At 35.8% G+C, this 17111-nt stretch overlaps 3 protein-coding genes across 3 annotated transcripts; 2 read left to right on the plus strand and 1 right to left on the minus strand.

The window, feature by feature from the left end:
- Positions 1-444: 444 nt before the first annotated feature.
- Positions 445-5647, minus strand: LOC112050341 (uncharacterized). The gene is made up of 3 exons (XM_024088593.2): positions 5227-5647; positions 3653-3935; positions 445-2121 (listed from the first exon to the last, which is right to left on the minus strand). Exons 1-3 carry the CDS (start codon positions 5389-5391, stop codon positions 1328-1330), a joined length of 1242 nt encoding a protein of 413 aa, XP_023944361.2. The 5' UTR covers positions 5392-5647; the 3' UTR covers positions 445-1327.
- Positions 5648-7740: 2093 nt separating this feature from the next.
- LOC112050342 (ADP-ribosylation factor-like protein 6-interacting protein 4) lies at positions 7741-9406 on the plus strand. The gene is made up of 3 exons (XM_024088594.2): positions 7741-8134; positions 8730-8835; positions 9254-9406. Exons 1-3 carry the CDS (start codon positions 7885-7887, stop codon positions 9387-9389), a joined length of 492 nt encoding a protein of 163 aa, XP_023944362.2. The 5' UTR covers positions 7741-7884; the 3' UTR covers positions 9390-9406.
- Positions 9407-10578: 1172 nt separating this feature from the next.
- LOC112050349 (valacyclovir hydrolase) lies at positions 10579-15950 on the plus strand. The gene is made up of 5 exons (XM_024088603.2): positions 10579-10825; positions 11502-11759; positions 12675-12828; positions 13937-14192; positions 15599-15950. Exons 1-5 carry the CDS (start codon positions 10742-10744, stop codon positions 15690-15692), a joined length of 846 nt encoding a protein of 281 aa, XP_023944371.2. The 5' UTR covers positions 10579-10741; the 3' UTR covers positions 15693-15950.
- Positions 15951-17111: the final 1161 nt, after the last annotated feature.

A 17111-nucleotide genomic window follows, 5' to 3' on the forward strand; every position in this document is an offset into this window, starting at 1 on the left:
AAACGATGTGATTCAAGAATTCCTAATTAATAGAAAGAGGTTGAACTTTGTTAAAAACAAAAATCTGCCATTTTTCAAGTTATATTTGTGAAAAACGGTCTACAAACGGTCGGTTTAACTTAAAAAAGAACTTGGAAAATTTCACCGCTATGAGGTTTAATTTCTATGTGAAAATATTTTTCAAATTATGTTTATACGGTAATAGATACCCGTGAAGGGTTTTTTCTGAAATTAAAAATCTGGCATTTTCAAATAATGTTTTTAAAAATCGTGTTTAAACGATTGGTTTTGGTTAACATTAAAAAATCGCTTATATAGGTTGAAAGTGTACATCAATTTTAACGCAGACGAAATCGCGGGTGTCTGATATTATAATGTAGGTATAGGTAGGTAAAGTATCAATACAAATTAAAAACAACGAAGTGGTAAATAAAACAGCAGCCATGAGTACCAATAATAATTTATTTTTATTCAAATAATAGTCAATAGACCGAAACGAATTTTTTGCATTTTTTGATACGATGAGCAACATTCACCTACAATAATTAAATACCACACTCATGTAGGTCACACACATGATTTAATTACGTAAATTCAGTCTTTATTTAGGCATCGCTGCGCACCTCTGGAGCCACGAGCGTCTCCAATAAAATATTCAAAGTCACTACATAAAATAATACAAATAATCATACATAACTAACGCGCACACAAATGTGATTTTGTGCTTCAATCGAAACAAATGTATACGCTATGACATGGACACATTAATCGATGATCGGTTAACTTTGAATACTAACGTAATAGTAGGGGAGCCGAAGGGAGGATTTTTGCAGTTACTCGAGCGCGTCAAACGAACATAACAATAATACCATGCACGTTGTCAGTACCTCCACCAAGTATGAGCCCTTAATATTGGTGGGTGCGTTTAGGGCAACCAAAAAATCAGATTACGTCAGATTAAAGGTAGGTAGGTGAGTTGATAACTAAAAGGTGTGCATTTCGAAAATCTGGCAATTTGAGCGTAACGTAATGGAATGGGAGACTTTCAAAGTTACAAAATAAAACCCATACATTTCTGTTATTTAAATGAAATAATCTCCTAAATAATCGCTCATGTTTTCTGATGATTTCAGTAAGCCTTAGTAATAAAAATTGTCTTTAAATTCTGTAGTTTTTTTCCCCACCGCTGAAAGCGACAAAAGTATATAACCATTTATTCTCTCCATCATCTAATCTACCAAATCTAATCGATTCCAATAACGCTGTAGTAACTGCAAATTTAGCATCCCGGGCTCCCCTACTGTAATCTTGGCACTGTAATTAATGTTCACGCGTCAGAGTCAGGTTTTAGGGCGAGAATGTTTTGTGCGTGCAAATCGCGTACAGCTTCCAGTAACCTACTCTCCGCGCGAGGCTCCCCCAGAGCGACATCAACGCTCCCCGCGCATAACAAGAGAGCCCGAAGCGCCGCTCGCGGCCAATCAGGTTTCAACCCTCGTCTGACTATCACTCCGGACGACGCCGTTCCCAATCTGGCACACTCCGCTTCCAAGCGATTCCCGTAGTCTTCTATTAGAGATTCACCAGCGGCTCTCCTCATTTCCGGTGTGAGTGAAGAGAGGAGCAACAGCGCGACGTCGTCCATAGGTCTTCCTAGAGATACCATTTGCCAATCTAGCGCAATGCATTCGGTTTCTCCGTCTGTTTCTTTGAACAGAAGGTTGCCACTCCAAAAGTCGGCATGCGCGAGTGGCGCGGGCTCGGCCGGTCGGAGTAACGTGCCTAGGAGTGAAGGCGCCCGCGCGCTGAGTGCCGACACCGCCGCAGCTTCTTCGATACAGTCAGTGCGGCCACGGAGAAAAGCTTCGAGTTGTGGTAATCCCCGTCTTACTAAACGGAGGTAGCCGGCTGCTGCTCTTTCGCAAGGGAAGAGGAAGTCGAATCTCTCGTCGAGTGGGCCCTCTCTGTCCCGCAGGGCGAGGGAGAGGGCGTGGAGCCTCGCGGCAGCGTACAGCGCAGCCCTTGCGCGTTCCACCGTGAGGCCCTCGGCAAAGTCTGCCGATTCATACCCAACAGCCGTCACATCTTCTAACACGAGTTCGCTGTCTCCGCCAATTTCGTCTGGAAATAAGGCAAAGTTTTTTTTCATTTCTCAATATTTTAACGATAAAATTGACTTGAAAGTTACTTTTCTATAACTTTGAGAGCTGTGAGCAGTGTTATGCAGGTGTAATTGGGTTAATTAAGATTTTGAGGGGAATGAGTGCAAATAGGCTGTTATAGTATGTATAACATATGCAAATAGTATGTAAGAATAGAGATCATAATCTATGTTCTATACATAAAATAAAATTTTAACAGGTCCAGGTAGGTACATTGAGAATTTTTATTGGAGAGATATTGAAGCCATTTTTTTTGTCTGTCTGTGTGGTTTTGCTGACCGGGTATCACGCTGAAATTACTGAATAAATAAGTATATAAATAAAATACAATTTAGCATCATTTAAAAAGAAAAAGGGGATGAAATTGGGGTTGAAAGTTTACATCGATTTCCAAGCAGACGAAGTCGTGGGCGTCCGCTAGTATTTTATTGAATGCGTAGCAACCAGATGACTAACGAAAATGACAGATACCTAGCTACAAAAAGACAAAGAATGCATATGGACTAATCAGTACAATTTAAATTACTCAGAGCAATTAATCTTAGTTTCGACTGTTTGTGTCAATTAACCTTATTACTGTATCAACTATAAGCGAACGCCTGCGAACGCACGCGACTTCGTCGTGGAAAAAAGTATCCTATGCCCTTTGTGGTAAGAACACAAATCGTGCTAAGTTTGATTTGAATTCACAATACGTGTATTAACCATTGCCACCAAAAATAATTACCTACACCTACTATTCTTAAGACTCACGCAAAGCATGACGAATACAATGTGGACGAAAATAAATATTTTGTATCAAGTGCTGATACATTAAATATTTGTATTTTAGTCACACATTTAGGTGTTACATACTTTTGCGTTGAGGATATTTTGTAACGTTGATATTTACAAGCGATTCAAGCTCCTCATTGGGCCCTAAGTTCATAATGTAATTATTTTGCAACTTTGAGAAGGTATAATTGAAAAAGTAAAAGACTCGTTTGTTTTATGTTAAACTAGACCGAGAGGTTCTAAAATAAATAGGTAGATAATATAAATAGTTCAAATATTTTTTACTTAGAAAGGAGAAGTCCGAAATTCGGCCCGCTTTTTGAAAACTTTAAGAACGATACAGAAATTATAAATGTACTAAAAATCTTATATTTTTTACTAGAATACTCCATTAGAATTTCAAACGAAATAACATTTGCCAACAGAGAGAATGAGCTGATTACATTATTTTCATAATGATCTAATTTTACAACTGCGTATTTCACTGATTGCCATTGAATATCAGTTGTCTTTGAAAACAAGTAATTTTGCTGATTCGGCCAATGTAGATTTTTATGAAAATTGGCTTGGTGAGGTCTCTATATATGTTCTAATTTATAGCCAATTTTCAGCTCTGTATCGTATGAATAATTTTTGGGCCCGAGTTTGTATGAAGACTGGGTTTCACTTTTCAAAATCTAACAGTGTAAAAAAAAATATGAAAATGTTCTAGTAACCTGGTAGTCTAGCTTTCACGCATCTCGGAATAGGCAACCCTTGTCCAGGGCCGAGCGCCTCTTCAGCCAGCCTGTTGAGCGCGGGCGCCAGCTCTGTATAGAACAGTATCTCCCTGGTGTCGAACTGAGCCTCCGCTACGAACAGCCTCCCAAAAGGATCGCGCGGCGGTAACTTCACTACCAGTGGTAGCGCGCGGAACTCCCCGGCGCTTTCATATCGAACGGTGACTGCGAGGACCCGGCTAAGAGCCCCTGCAACTCCTGCCCGGGATTCCACGCGAATCTAGAAATGTGACATGGACTTATATTAATCTAGGCGTCGCATTTTACAACTTAGATTAGATGGAATCTTAAATTAAAATAGACAGGACACAATCTAAAGAAGCACGCCAAATCGTCGACACTGGCACTAATAATTTCACCAGGCCTATTTAGTAACTTTAGTGGATAATTAATTATACTTGTATTTACGGTTTGCGGTATATAGATACCACATCATGTGTAAAATCAATAACTAATTAGATTGTAATTAGGTTCAATCCCCAGTCATAATTGATTTCGTATTCATATCACAAATTTTGCTTTAATGTTAGCCACTCACATGGCTGCAGCGAGCTTGACAGCCGATAAAACTGATCTGTGTGTTTGTGATGATGTCATGTATATCGCGACCAACACACTTGATCGTCAGTGGCTGACATTACGCTATTCCATATTTTTATTAAAATGCCTACCTAAGATGAGCTTGTTTCAAATTATTTCCTTTTACTACGATTGTGTAGACTTAGCTTTAACTACTTAGTAGGTACTTTTGGGGTTGTGATTGGAAAAATAATTACCATAATATTTATACTAATATTATAAAGCAAAATAGTTTGTTTGTTCGCGCTAATCTCAGGATCTACTGGAGTGATTTGAGAAATTCTTTCAGTGTTAGATAGCCCATTTATCGAGGAAGGCTATAGGCTATATATTATCCTCTTATTCCTATGGGAACGGGAACCACGCGGGTGTAACCGCGCGGCTTCAGCTAGTAGTAAATAAAAAAACTTCGTTCCAAAATAAGATTCAAATATTGCCGATTAAAGCTGATCGCACATCTGATCCACAAAAGATATTTCTTTGACGCATGCTCCACAAAAGATTTTTACTGCAAAACGGCCTACTTATATTTTTCACCTGCCCTGTTTAAGAACTAGTGCACGTCTATGAATTTAGGTCATCTTATTTGCGAATTGATATACCTGCGAAAGAATATAATTTATGTATGAATGTAATACCTATCCCACAACATTGTAATAAATTTAAAATATAATATTGTATTACATATATAGGTACTCGTATATTGACAAAAAAACTTTACATTCGTCATTCCTTTAAATAAATAATATACTAACAATCTAGTTCGTTTAAATGTTGAATGTTCGTCAGTCTCGCTAACACTCGAAAAATGGACAGGTTTGATTAAAGTTTTTTGTTCTTTCTGTGATTGGATTTTTGTATGAACAGAAATCGCAAATTGTCTGGAAAATCTGCCTTGTCTGGAACATAATATAAGAATTGGTGAGGTAAACCTCTTGAGGTGCGACCACGCCCGATCCACTCAGCAACTCTCTCGCCCACTCCTCGGTCAGAGCCGCGTCTGCATCGGCTTCAGGCCCCTGCTCGCAGTCCGACTCCTCACTGCCACTACTGGGGGCCTCCGACACCGCGGCACTATCCGGGCCCCCTGCCTGCATTGTACACGCACTATATATTGGCACTCGTATTATAACACGATCATAATAAAACGGTCATAAAATCCGTCAACATTAACTACGATTTGGCAATTTTTAATTTTTCACGTGTACGTTTAACAGATATTTGTTCGGGATGAACGGTGGGGCATCGAAATGCCTGATACGTCTGCTTCGTACCGCGCACGCGCGTTCCCTCCCTCAATTATTCATCGGGAGTCCCATATCGTGTCACAGGCCGTCGCTCAATGCGAAATTGCGAATAGGTAGCTAATACCTATACTATGCGTACATATTACAATATATACCTAGACCTATGCCTCGATGTATGACCTAACCTTTAAAACTTAAGGCTTTTAAAAGTTGGATTAAATAAGATGTTAATTTGGCGCGAAATGAAATAAAATTTCATATTCGTAGTCATTTACAATATATCATTTACAGTATACCTAGACCTATGTCTCGATGTATGACCTAACCTTTAAAACCTAAGGCTTTTAAGAGTTGGATTAAATAAGATGTTGATTTGACGCGAAATGAAATGATTCGTAGTCCTAAGTTACAATCAGCCCAGGATTCGTGGATCATTTTTACAATTGATTAAATAAATAAATAAATAAATAAAAAAGCCTTTATTCTAGTATCCATTTACAATTTTAACTTACAATCTAACATTAATAAAAAAGAAATAATACACTAGATACAAGTCGCCTGTGCGGCGTAGGCCTCCCCCAAATCTTTCCATATTTTCCTGTTTCGGGCTGTACGCATCCAGGCCGTGCCACTCGTTTGTGAGAAGACGTCTCTCCATCTCCTTTTCTGACGACCTCTTTTTCTTTCCAGCCCATTTCCACTTTAAGGATCGGATCCTTTTTATTATATCCGTCAGTTTTATTATATCCGTCAGTCCGTCATAATAAAAAAATAAATAAAAAATTGATTAGGTACTATCAAGTTAATTTTCCGTGAGTACTTCAATCTTGATGAGACGCTCAATTTTTTTATTTATGTAAATTCTTGATTCTGGTAGCTACCTGGGTTACTAAGTAATAAAAATTCTGAGTGTCTGACTCGGAACGAGATAGCAACAACTTTTAATACCAAAAGTTGTTTATTTTTACTGTTGCTTAGTTAATAGATAACTTAACAGACACAATGTCCTACAAATTGCGTGGAACATTATCTCGTAAATAAAGTAGGTAAGGAGAACACCAGCTAACTTTAAATTATTTAAGTAAAAATTCTTTACGCCCTCTTAACTTGGGGAGTAAGCTGGTGAATGTGTTACGAAAAGTGTAATCGGACGAGGCGAACGGACGTTGAGATTTGAGAGGGAGAGCTTAATATGTAATAAGTACTCCAGTCATGTGCAAAGAGGTCGTGTGTGTCTAAAACACACTATTTTTTTAATTCTTGAAAGTGCCTCTATTGAACTAATCAAAAATAAACCAACCAATTTTGATAAAACTTTTTTAATTTTTGTTTTATTTCATCGTTATTCCGTACTGACTCTTAAATCTATGGTTATTTTATTGTTTTATGACATTGTAATTTGATATCAATCTTCAAATCAATTTCTAATCAATTCTTCGCGTCTGTCTACGATTTTTCCAAGATTTTTCTATTTTTTTTCGTCAAGACACGTTTTTCTTTTCCATTTTTAGGCGTTTGATTTGACATTGACATTGACAAACATTGTCATGACATGACAGACATTTATTTTCATTTATACTCTATGGTGTTTCTTAGGGATGAGCAAATGAAAAAAACGATGAGAACCATATCGATTCGTAGATCCTATTAATATAAGAATTAATATAAGTATACAAATTACAAATATACAAGCAATTTATACTAGCAAATTAAAAAATATCCGAAGCAAATAGACATTTGTGTTGGCAAGTTTATATTATACGTTTAAATCTCTGGTTTAAGGTAATAAGTAAGTAAATCTCAAAAAAATAAATGTTTTAAATATATATACAGAAATACAATTTAAAAACGATATTATATTTCGCAACAACCACGCAACGGCAAAGTGTAAATCTTACTCACTTATAATCACTTTACATTCGGATTTCGGAATTTGCGGAATTTGCAAATTTTACACTTTATTGCACATACCCTTTGTTGCGAACTGCGAAGCAAAAAATGACAATCATCAGGAGATAAAAGCGCGAAACAGCGCGATCATGGTGCAAATAATATGTCACATAATTTTTTCATGTTATACAGTGTTTTTACATTTACGGATTCGCGCACGATTCGCACGAGAATGTAAAGAGGATAATATTATGTTGTTTTGACATATCGATATCTATAATTTTATTTTAATCCACTTCACATCACTTCTGTTTTGATTTTTCTTTCGGCCTTCGATTGAATGGTATCCTTGATATCTATAATTTATATTAATAATAAACTATAAAATATATCTGAATCCTATATGGACTCTACTAACATATTTTCTGAGCGAATGCAAAGGACAATTTAGATATGGGAAAGGAAAAATCTAAGAAACGACATCGCTCGGATAGCTCGAGTTCTAGCAGCTCAGATTCAAGCCGGGAGAAAAAGAAACTACGCAAGCTAAAGAAAAAATTGAAAAAGGAACAGAAGAAAACCGAGAAAGCTTTGAAGAAGAAGCTAAAAGAAGAGAAGAGAAAACTCAAGAAGCAGAAACGCGACAGTAGAAGCGAGAGTTGTGATGCGGATACCAGTGTAGCTTCCACAGATATTCCATTAGGTATGGCGAACATTACTCTTACTAAATCCAGCACAACTTAGTCCAAAAGCATTATAGAATCTAATAGTAAGAACTAAACTCAGAAAATGACTTCCATTTCTAAATAAATTCATTGATCTAAGTAGACTTACTTCAGGCACTTCCAATTTGAATACCTAAATAATACAGAAACCTTAGATATCAATTTAATTGTCTGGTGGTAGGTTTTGTCCGTGGCAATAACCATAAGGCCATGTTTATAATGACCCACCAAGTATTTTAGCATTCCAATCCATAGTTTCCATGGATTTTCATTCATATATAAAGTCGCACAGTTCGTAGTATATAATAGAGTGTAGAGTTACAGTGGTGTCTAGTAGCGGTTAAGTAAACGTTTATAAATATTAAAAACTAAAACAGATGCCCGCGACTTTGTCCGCCCTTAGACCTCTTTAATCCAGCCCTATGGCTAAATCTGTTCTTAGTGGATACCTACTAACTATAAACTACCTCCCTGCCAAATTTCATGAGATTGAGATTTCGTGATAAATGAGCCTTTGCATTTATATATTAAGATTTGCAGTTTAATTTTGATCAGTTTTATGGTGTTTTTCAGAATTGATGGAGAGATCCAAAGCCATGGCACCAATGACCAAGGAGGAATGGGAGAAGCGACAAAGTGTAGTCAGGAAGGTTCATGATGAAGAGACTGGCAGATACAGGTTATTCTATCTTTCTAATGTAGTTCTTGAATTAATTTTTTGAAGATTCAAAAGACAAATATTGTAGCTTTCCTTGGATTCACTGTGCAGGTGCCAGGTCCAATATGACAAACAAAAACACAGAGCAGATCAGGCCTTGTGACCCAGGTACAGGAATAAACATAACCATATCTTGTGATTCTCGGGTCAATTATGCTGCTAAAAGATTAAACAGATTTGCTGCTGAGTTTATTTGTGTTGTGTTGTAGTTTAGCAGTTTTTCTACAGATTACGCCTTGTATGTTCTTTCGATTACATTTTTCGTAACACATTAATAAGCTTAGTCCCCAAGAAAGTTTTACTACTATAACATGACCATGTGGATAAAATTTGTGGTGGTAAGTTTCTTGGCCGCTCCTCAGTGGTGTATTTGTTCCAGGTTAATAAAAGGCGACGGCGAGGTTTTAGAAGAGGTTGTCTCCCGTGACCGTCACCGGGAGATCAATCGACAAGCCACCATGGCCGACGGAGACTTCTTCCAATCACGAACTGTTGACAAACACAGAGTCAAATAGACTATAATATATATCTATTTATTGTTGTTACTTTAAGGCAAAGCAGGTGAAAATTATTATATCATTATATCTGTTGATATTATGACAAAAATTTTTTGATTAAAAAATTTAGGTAAGAAAATGAAAGAAAAACCTGGCGATGAGAATTACTTTCAGTTAGTTCAGTAGTAAAAATTATATTTTATGTACCAAATTTTGAAAAAGATAAGTGCTGGCTTATGTAACTTTAATTACTCTACAGTCAGTTTAAACAATTACAAAATTTCAATTATTTATTTTACATAAATAATTAAAATATTATAATTATTTTATTTAATTACCAGAAATTTAATTTTCATGTTTCTATTTATTATGATAACATTTTTATCACTATTTACCATGGTATTTTCCTTCTCCAAGTATTCCTTCAAAAATACACTTAAGTATAAGTATATAGGATACCAAGCCATGTCTCTATAAGAAGACCAGTATCATAATTATCTTTATTAAAGGTACATATTAATTATTATGTATGAAAACCATTGTTTTATTAACTGACTTCAAAAAAAGGAGGAGGTTCTCAATTCAACGCGTATGGTTTTGTTACTTCATAACTTCCTAATTTCCTAACCAATTTTGAAAATTCTTTTTTTGTTTGAAATAGTCTACTTCCAGATTTGTCCCATTAAATTTTCATAAAAATCGGTTCAGTAATTTTGTGTTTAAATGAAAATAACGAAATTGCCCGTACTGTGGCGCTTTCGTTCACTATGCTAGGACACGCTAAAAACAAAAATAAAACTTACATACACCAACACAAAAATAGAGACTAAGATGAATTATAATTTAATTAGTGATATCAGGTAAGAAGGACATTGAAAAAAATTCATGTCTAAACATTACATTTACGAGTCGGTACAAGGAGAATCCTACTGAAAAAATATTTATTTCAAAATATATTTTCAGTAAGATTCAAATAAAAATATAATAATAAGTACGCAATTGTACTTTTTTACTTCTATGGTTGAAAATATATTTCATTGCAATCTTAGACCATTAATAATGGTCTAAGATTGCAATACACCAATATATACTGTCAGTTTTTTGAAATTTTTAACTCTAATTAGTGGCAGGATTTGGTAGGTTTTATAATAAATTGTGGCAGAATCGGTAAATTTAAGATGGTCACACTGTTTTAATATCTGTCAATGTCAAATTAAGTGATAAAATAGCACAATCTGTGAATAAAATAAACAAAACAAGCTTTTCTTTTGACGTTTGTGAATTGTGATTTTTAGAAATATTACCTATATATATAAAAACGTTACTCTTCATTATAAAGTACACCATTACAATTACAAAACCAAGGTAAAATGGTATTATTAAGAAAAATTATTACTCCACTATTAAGTGTACGAATATCTAGTGTATTATATTCTACAAAGTCTCTGCCAAAGGTAAGTTTTTCTTAAGAAGTTTACAAAAAATTCCATCGTCTTATTAGTATTATATCCGGTTAAATACTGCTGTTAATGTAAATAATACTAATGTTTCGGATGCAGAAGGCAATTGAAATATTGTTCTGAAAAGTATTCAATATCTTGTATATTATACTTTTGAATATCAAAAATTTAAATTTTTTATACTTACTAAAATTATCAAAGTCCATACCGGTTGTATAATTAGTATAATAAAGTAGATAAGTATACTTTTTGTTTGATAAAGAGATAATTGTGACTCATTTCTTTAAAAATCAGTCTCTCACAGTTTCTAGAATACCTCTCTCAAATTTATCTCTTTTTTTATGGATTTAAATGTTTAAAAATAAGGAGGAATAGTAATAAAAACAGGTAGGTTCCTCCTTATTTTCAAAATTGATGATCCAACATCCAAAATTGCTATTATGTATAAATTTACAATGTGCATGGAAAAATAAAGAATTTTGTACCTAAACTTTTTGTACCTATACATTTCTTCTTCACATTTGTTTACATATTTCTAGTTCTCACATTTCTAGTTGTATTCATTCTTATTTCAAGGTTTTTGTTTTATAATTGAATGTTAGATCTCTCTTTCATGTAATTCAACTGAGATCTTACACAGTTTTAATGTAATTTTTGTAACAAATTACAGGAAAACAAAGTAAAAGTTGGCCAATATGAAATCAACTATGTGAAAGTAGGCAACGGAAAGCATAATGTTTTATGTGCACCGGGAGCCCTGGGCACAATCTGGACAGAGTTCAGCCATCAGATACAGGGCTTCGACCAGGACAAGTTCAGCTTAGTGGTGTGGGACCCTCCAGGCTATGGGAAAAGCTACCCTCCAGAGAAGACGTTTCCGTTGGATTTTTTGGAGAAAGATGCAGACTTGGCTTATGAGTTAATGAAGGTTTAAAATTTTTAACTTTGAATTCTTTATATAATTCTTTCAGCCCATAGTATTTTAGTGTGATAGTAGCAACAATGAGAGACGAATATCTTAGCATTCCATGGATTCACTGTGCAGGTGCCAGGTCCATCGCATGGTAGAGAGAAAAACACCAAGCAAAGTCCAGGACTTGTGATTACTGGATGAAGGGTAAAGGAATTCCATGACAATCGATCAACACTCCCCTTGTTGTTGTTCTCCCTACTTATCCAAATTTTCTAAGATCCTATTAGAGCAGCTTCAGATACTCGGTCTAATATAGCACTAGCTGCACTTCTAGAGAGGCCAAGGTCTTTAAGCAAGTTATAGAGAGATTTTGCTGGTAATCCTCTCGTACCTACTTCTACGGGATTTTATAACGTTTCTCATACGTATCCATTAATAAAGTCCAATCAGGTGCAGAACCTAGGATTGAGTAAGGCTTACTAGATGATTTTGTTATTGAACCTGCTTTGACAAAGTTAATTTGTTTTATTTGCAGTCAATCCTTTTTGAGCTCTAGCTACTGAAAGGTAGCTAGAGCTCAAAAAGGCTCTAACTACCTTTTCGCTAGCTTCACATATAATTTGGAGTGTATACTATAGATATGAAATCTTAGCAATCCATGGATTCACCATGCGGGTGCCAGGTCCATCACATGGCAGAGAAAAACTCGGAACAGAGTCCTGAACTTGTGACCAAAGGACGTAGGGTTAAGGAATTCCTTGAAAATAACACTTGGCTTCTCAAGGCAGAGCCTAATTATAATTATTATCTAAAAAATTATGTTGATAAGTTATAATGACCTTTATTTCACATGTTTAAAGTCTTGAAAAAGATTATACTCGTAAAGATTACAATTATTTAAATATCATTTATCTGATGTTTGTTTTTAAGGCATTACAAATACCGAAGTTCTCGCTCATGGGTTTCAGTGACGGAGGCATAACAAGTCTATTCCTGGCCGCCAAATACCCAGACGCCATCAACAAACTGGTGGTATGGGGAGCCAACTCATTCATACTGCCATCTGAGCTGGAAACATACAAAAGTATGTTTATTTCTGTTGTTTCTATGGTCCATTGGTTTGCCTATCTAGATTACTAGGTCCTGGGTTTGAGCCCTAGGTGTACTCTCACCTTAATGTGATAGCACAAAGAGTTTGTAATCAACTTCGCCGTCAATCAGCCAGTTTTTGACTCTGCTATGGCTAGGCGAAGTCGCGCTTACGTATCGCCTGGAGGATATTTTAGGAAGATTGTGCCGATGCCAAAAAAATAAGTTATGTTGCCGATCGCTAAGGAGTTTGATACAAAGAATACTGGACGGCTGGAGTTACTATATATAATAATAGGATGCCGCTCCTTTTTCGAGTTGATATCCGATCCAATTCCGAATTCCCTATTATGACCCTAAGCCCTTATTCGCACAAAAACCGTTGAAATATACTATGAAGTTAAGTGAAGGTCTATTTCCAACGCCCAAAATTGAAAATGCAACAATGCAATACATTGAATGCATGTATTTGTACGTTTTCTTAACGTCCGTTAAAAAACTCTCGTGCGAATGGGGGCTAAGACTACATTGTCAATTAATATAAGGTGAGATCGCAGTCAACTTGTAATTGAAAAATAAAGTCTTAAGTCATTCAATGTGGATGATGACTAGGTTTGAATATATTGATTTTTATGATACATTCGGGTAAATAAGTTCAATGTTAACTAATTTATACATAAAAAGCAAAGATTGCCTGGATATTTGCAATATAAATTAGATTATAAAATTTCAAAATCTATTAAAAATCTTTTATCGTAATTAGATGAAAATTCTTACAGTTTTAGCTTCCTTACATTAAATGTGACATTTTTTAATATGTGAACTATAAACATAAACGCACAAATAAGAAAGATATTAGTAATTTTGTTTGAACGCACATACAAATCTAAAGATCAATTAAAGGGGCGTTTTTCAGGGTTCCGCGGCAGCGCCGCAAATCTGACCCTTTAAATCCCTGTAGCTCCGAAAGTAATGATCGCAGATACCCTGTTCCTTTTACAAAATTGCCTTTACTATTAGCAATCTCTTAATTTATATACAATTTAAATAAACTGTCATCATCCCTATTATGGGACTTGCAAAGATCTTGTAAAAAATTTCAGGTATTAAAGACGTCAATAAATGGTCCAAAAGGATGTCGGAACCAATGATCGAGATATACGGCAAAGAAAGGTTCGCGAAGTACTGGGCGGGCTGGGTGGACGCCATGGAGGCTATATACCAGGCCAACAAGGGCAACCTCTGTGCTGACAGACTGAAGAACATCAAGTGTCCCACCTTCATACTGTATGGCGAGAAGGATCCGATGGTGGACCGCGTGCATGTGTCGCATTTACACACTCATATAGAGGGATCGAGGTAAATAAAACTGAAAATTTTATATAAAAATATTTTTATGTAGGGTAGGTATTAGAAAACTTAAAAGGAAATACGAGTAAAATCCCAAAAATGAGATAGATTTCATATTAACAAACATAAATATAGACCTTCAAGTTTGTCAAGAGAATATTTTTTTATGAGAAATATTTTTTTGGTTAATCGTTATCGTTAATAGTACATTTTTCTTTTAACATATAGGTACCTACTCTTAGTCTATATTTAGCAGCAGCGAAGAGTTCATGCGCCAATTCCCGCCGGGTTATCTTTAAAATAACAAATGCATACTCATTGTTGTACTGTTTCTCCGGAGTTAGTATCACACTGAATGAATTTCCTTTTCTTTGGGACGGCTTACCTTCGTCTAAATTCCATCCTTTACCACTGATACTTAGTAATCTATACTAATATTATAAAGCTGAAGAGTTCGTTTGTTTGTTTGGTTGAACGCGTATATCTCAGGAAGTACTGGGCCGATTTGAAAAATTATTTTAGTGTTAGATAGCCCACTTATCGAGAAAGGGTATATCCCCGTATTCCTACGGAAACGGGACCCACGCGGGTGAAACCACGCGGCGTCAGCTAATAATAGGTATATTATACGTAGAGGTAAAGTTTGTGGTGTAGTAGGAGTAATATCTGGATCTATCTGGATCTGCTTTTGAAAATTCCTTTACTACTAGAAATCTACATTATTTGTGAGTGTCATAGGCTTTATCAACGTAATCTCACGAGAACGGAAACTACGCGGGTGAATTCGCGAAGCGTCTACTAGTGAAACATATATTTTCTCGACTTTTGATTTGAATCTGACTCGAGAAACAACAGAATTATGCACACAATTTTAAACAAGCTGTGCATAATGCAATTTATAGACCTGCAGTTGTAACTTTTGATTAGTTCGAGGTCGGTGCTGAGTCCGTGACGTGTTAATTTATGTCGTTATTGAAAAAACAGACATAATGAAAAATATCCAACTGACTTGGAAATCACAAAATTCGACTAAACTAAAAAGCGAAAAATAACGTATGTGCTACTTTCTGATCGTGTTGAAGCCGGTGCCAAGCCAATAGCGTAATAATTAAAGTAGTTTCTTAAAATGCACATATCTGAGAAGTTGGAGGTGCATGCTCCGGACCGGATTCGAACCTTCTCCCTCTGAATCGAAGGGCAGAGGTCATATCCACTGGGCTATCACGGGCGTCTACTATAGTCTGTGCCACATAGATTGGCAGGAAATTAATGATTACATTTTCAAAATTAATGATTATTATGAAGTTTCCAAAAGGTTGTTAACACCTGCTTGAACCACCGATAGGTCAATGCACTTTATGGCAATCTATAAGGCACAGACCACAGCAGGAAATATATTAAATTCTGTTTTTCAGGATCCATCTATACCCAGAAGGCAAACACACTATACATTTGAAATACGCAGAAGATTTCAATAAGAGGGTACAAGAGTTTCTGCTGCAACCCTAGAACAAAATAATATTATATTGTTTTTATTAATATAATGTTAACATTTCTTTGAATAAATAATCGACCTCATAATTAATACCTACGAGTAGGTACGAGTATGTGATATGTTTTTGTTATTAGATATTAAGATTAACTTTTGTATTTCGTTTTTTTGATGTTACTATTTTATTTTTTATTACTCTTTTACATAATTAATCACATTTTGGATATTATTATGTTTTATCAAATACCAAAATATACGAAATTATTTACAAAATATATCGTTTTTTATTTTATTGTAGATTAAGTGTACCTACTTATTTTATGTTTTTCGAAAACAGAGAATGGACTTATCTTACTTAATTTTTGAAGCCGGACCCGTATCAGAGAGCAATTATTCTAAAAATATTTATTTGATATAATTAAGTCAATAAGAGATTGCGATAACTAAAGTCGTAAAAAATAATTAATTTTACGACTTTGAAGGCGGTGAAAGTGTAGGTATGGTGGCTAGTGGTAATGTATACTCTGAGGCTGGCAGGGCTATCTTTCAGTATTATAATGTACTCTGTGGCGCTATCAAAACCTACCCATCAACCGCTCATAGCCCACCAACCCGTATTAGAGCAGCGTGGTGGGTCTCGAGTAGTATTTTTTTATTTAAAATCAGTTGTCTGTAAAGTCGGTTTACCGACGATAGTTAAACACTGTCATAATATATAAACAATTGACACCATTTTCACTTTGCACTGCACTTCATACTTGACGAAAACATAAATGTAATAATGTATAGCAGATCTGTGTGCCTAGTGGGAGTTTTCAATATTTTCATACTGTTACGATCTCTCTCTCCAGTCGGTCCCTCATGACTGAGGATCGTGACCACCATGGCGAGTCATCTTTTGGTATACAATGCTCCTCCATCGAGTACGGTCGCTGGCCATTTGGACGGCACTGTTACGATCACGTTGACGTAAAACGCAAATTTATATGGAATTTAAACAGTTGTGCAGTAGTGCCACTAGATGGCTCTGTTTCAATTCCTTGGAAATTCGCGTTTACGTTACGTGACAGTAACAGTATCAAACTGCTACTAGGCCCTCTGTCCACGAGCACGCATCGCTCACTCAAGTAGGAGAGAAACGGATGTCGGACGTTGCCGAGCTGATTAATTATTTAAATATATTTAGTAACGGACGCCCGCGACTTACCCCTACCCCTAACCTACCCTAACTCTAACGTACCCTATCCCTATCCGACCCGCACCCTACCCTAGCATAAGTATCCTATGTCTGTCTCCTAGTTCTAAGCTACCTCCACCAATATTCAGCCTAATCGGTCAAGCCCTTCTTGAGTTAGGTACTCGTAAGTATAAATAGCGTAACTAACACGACTTTCTTTTATTAACCGACTTCCAAAAAGGAGGAGGTTCTACGTTCG

Source organism: Bicyclus anynana, chromosome 10 (assembly GCF_947172395.1).
Source record: "Bicyclus anynana chromosome 10, ilBicAnyn1.1, whole genome shotgun sequence".
In the NCBI taxonomy this organism is placed as follows: Eukaryota; Metazoa; Arthropoda; class Insecta; order Lepidoptera; family Nymphalidae; genus Bicyclus; species Bicyclus anynana.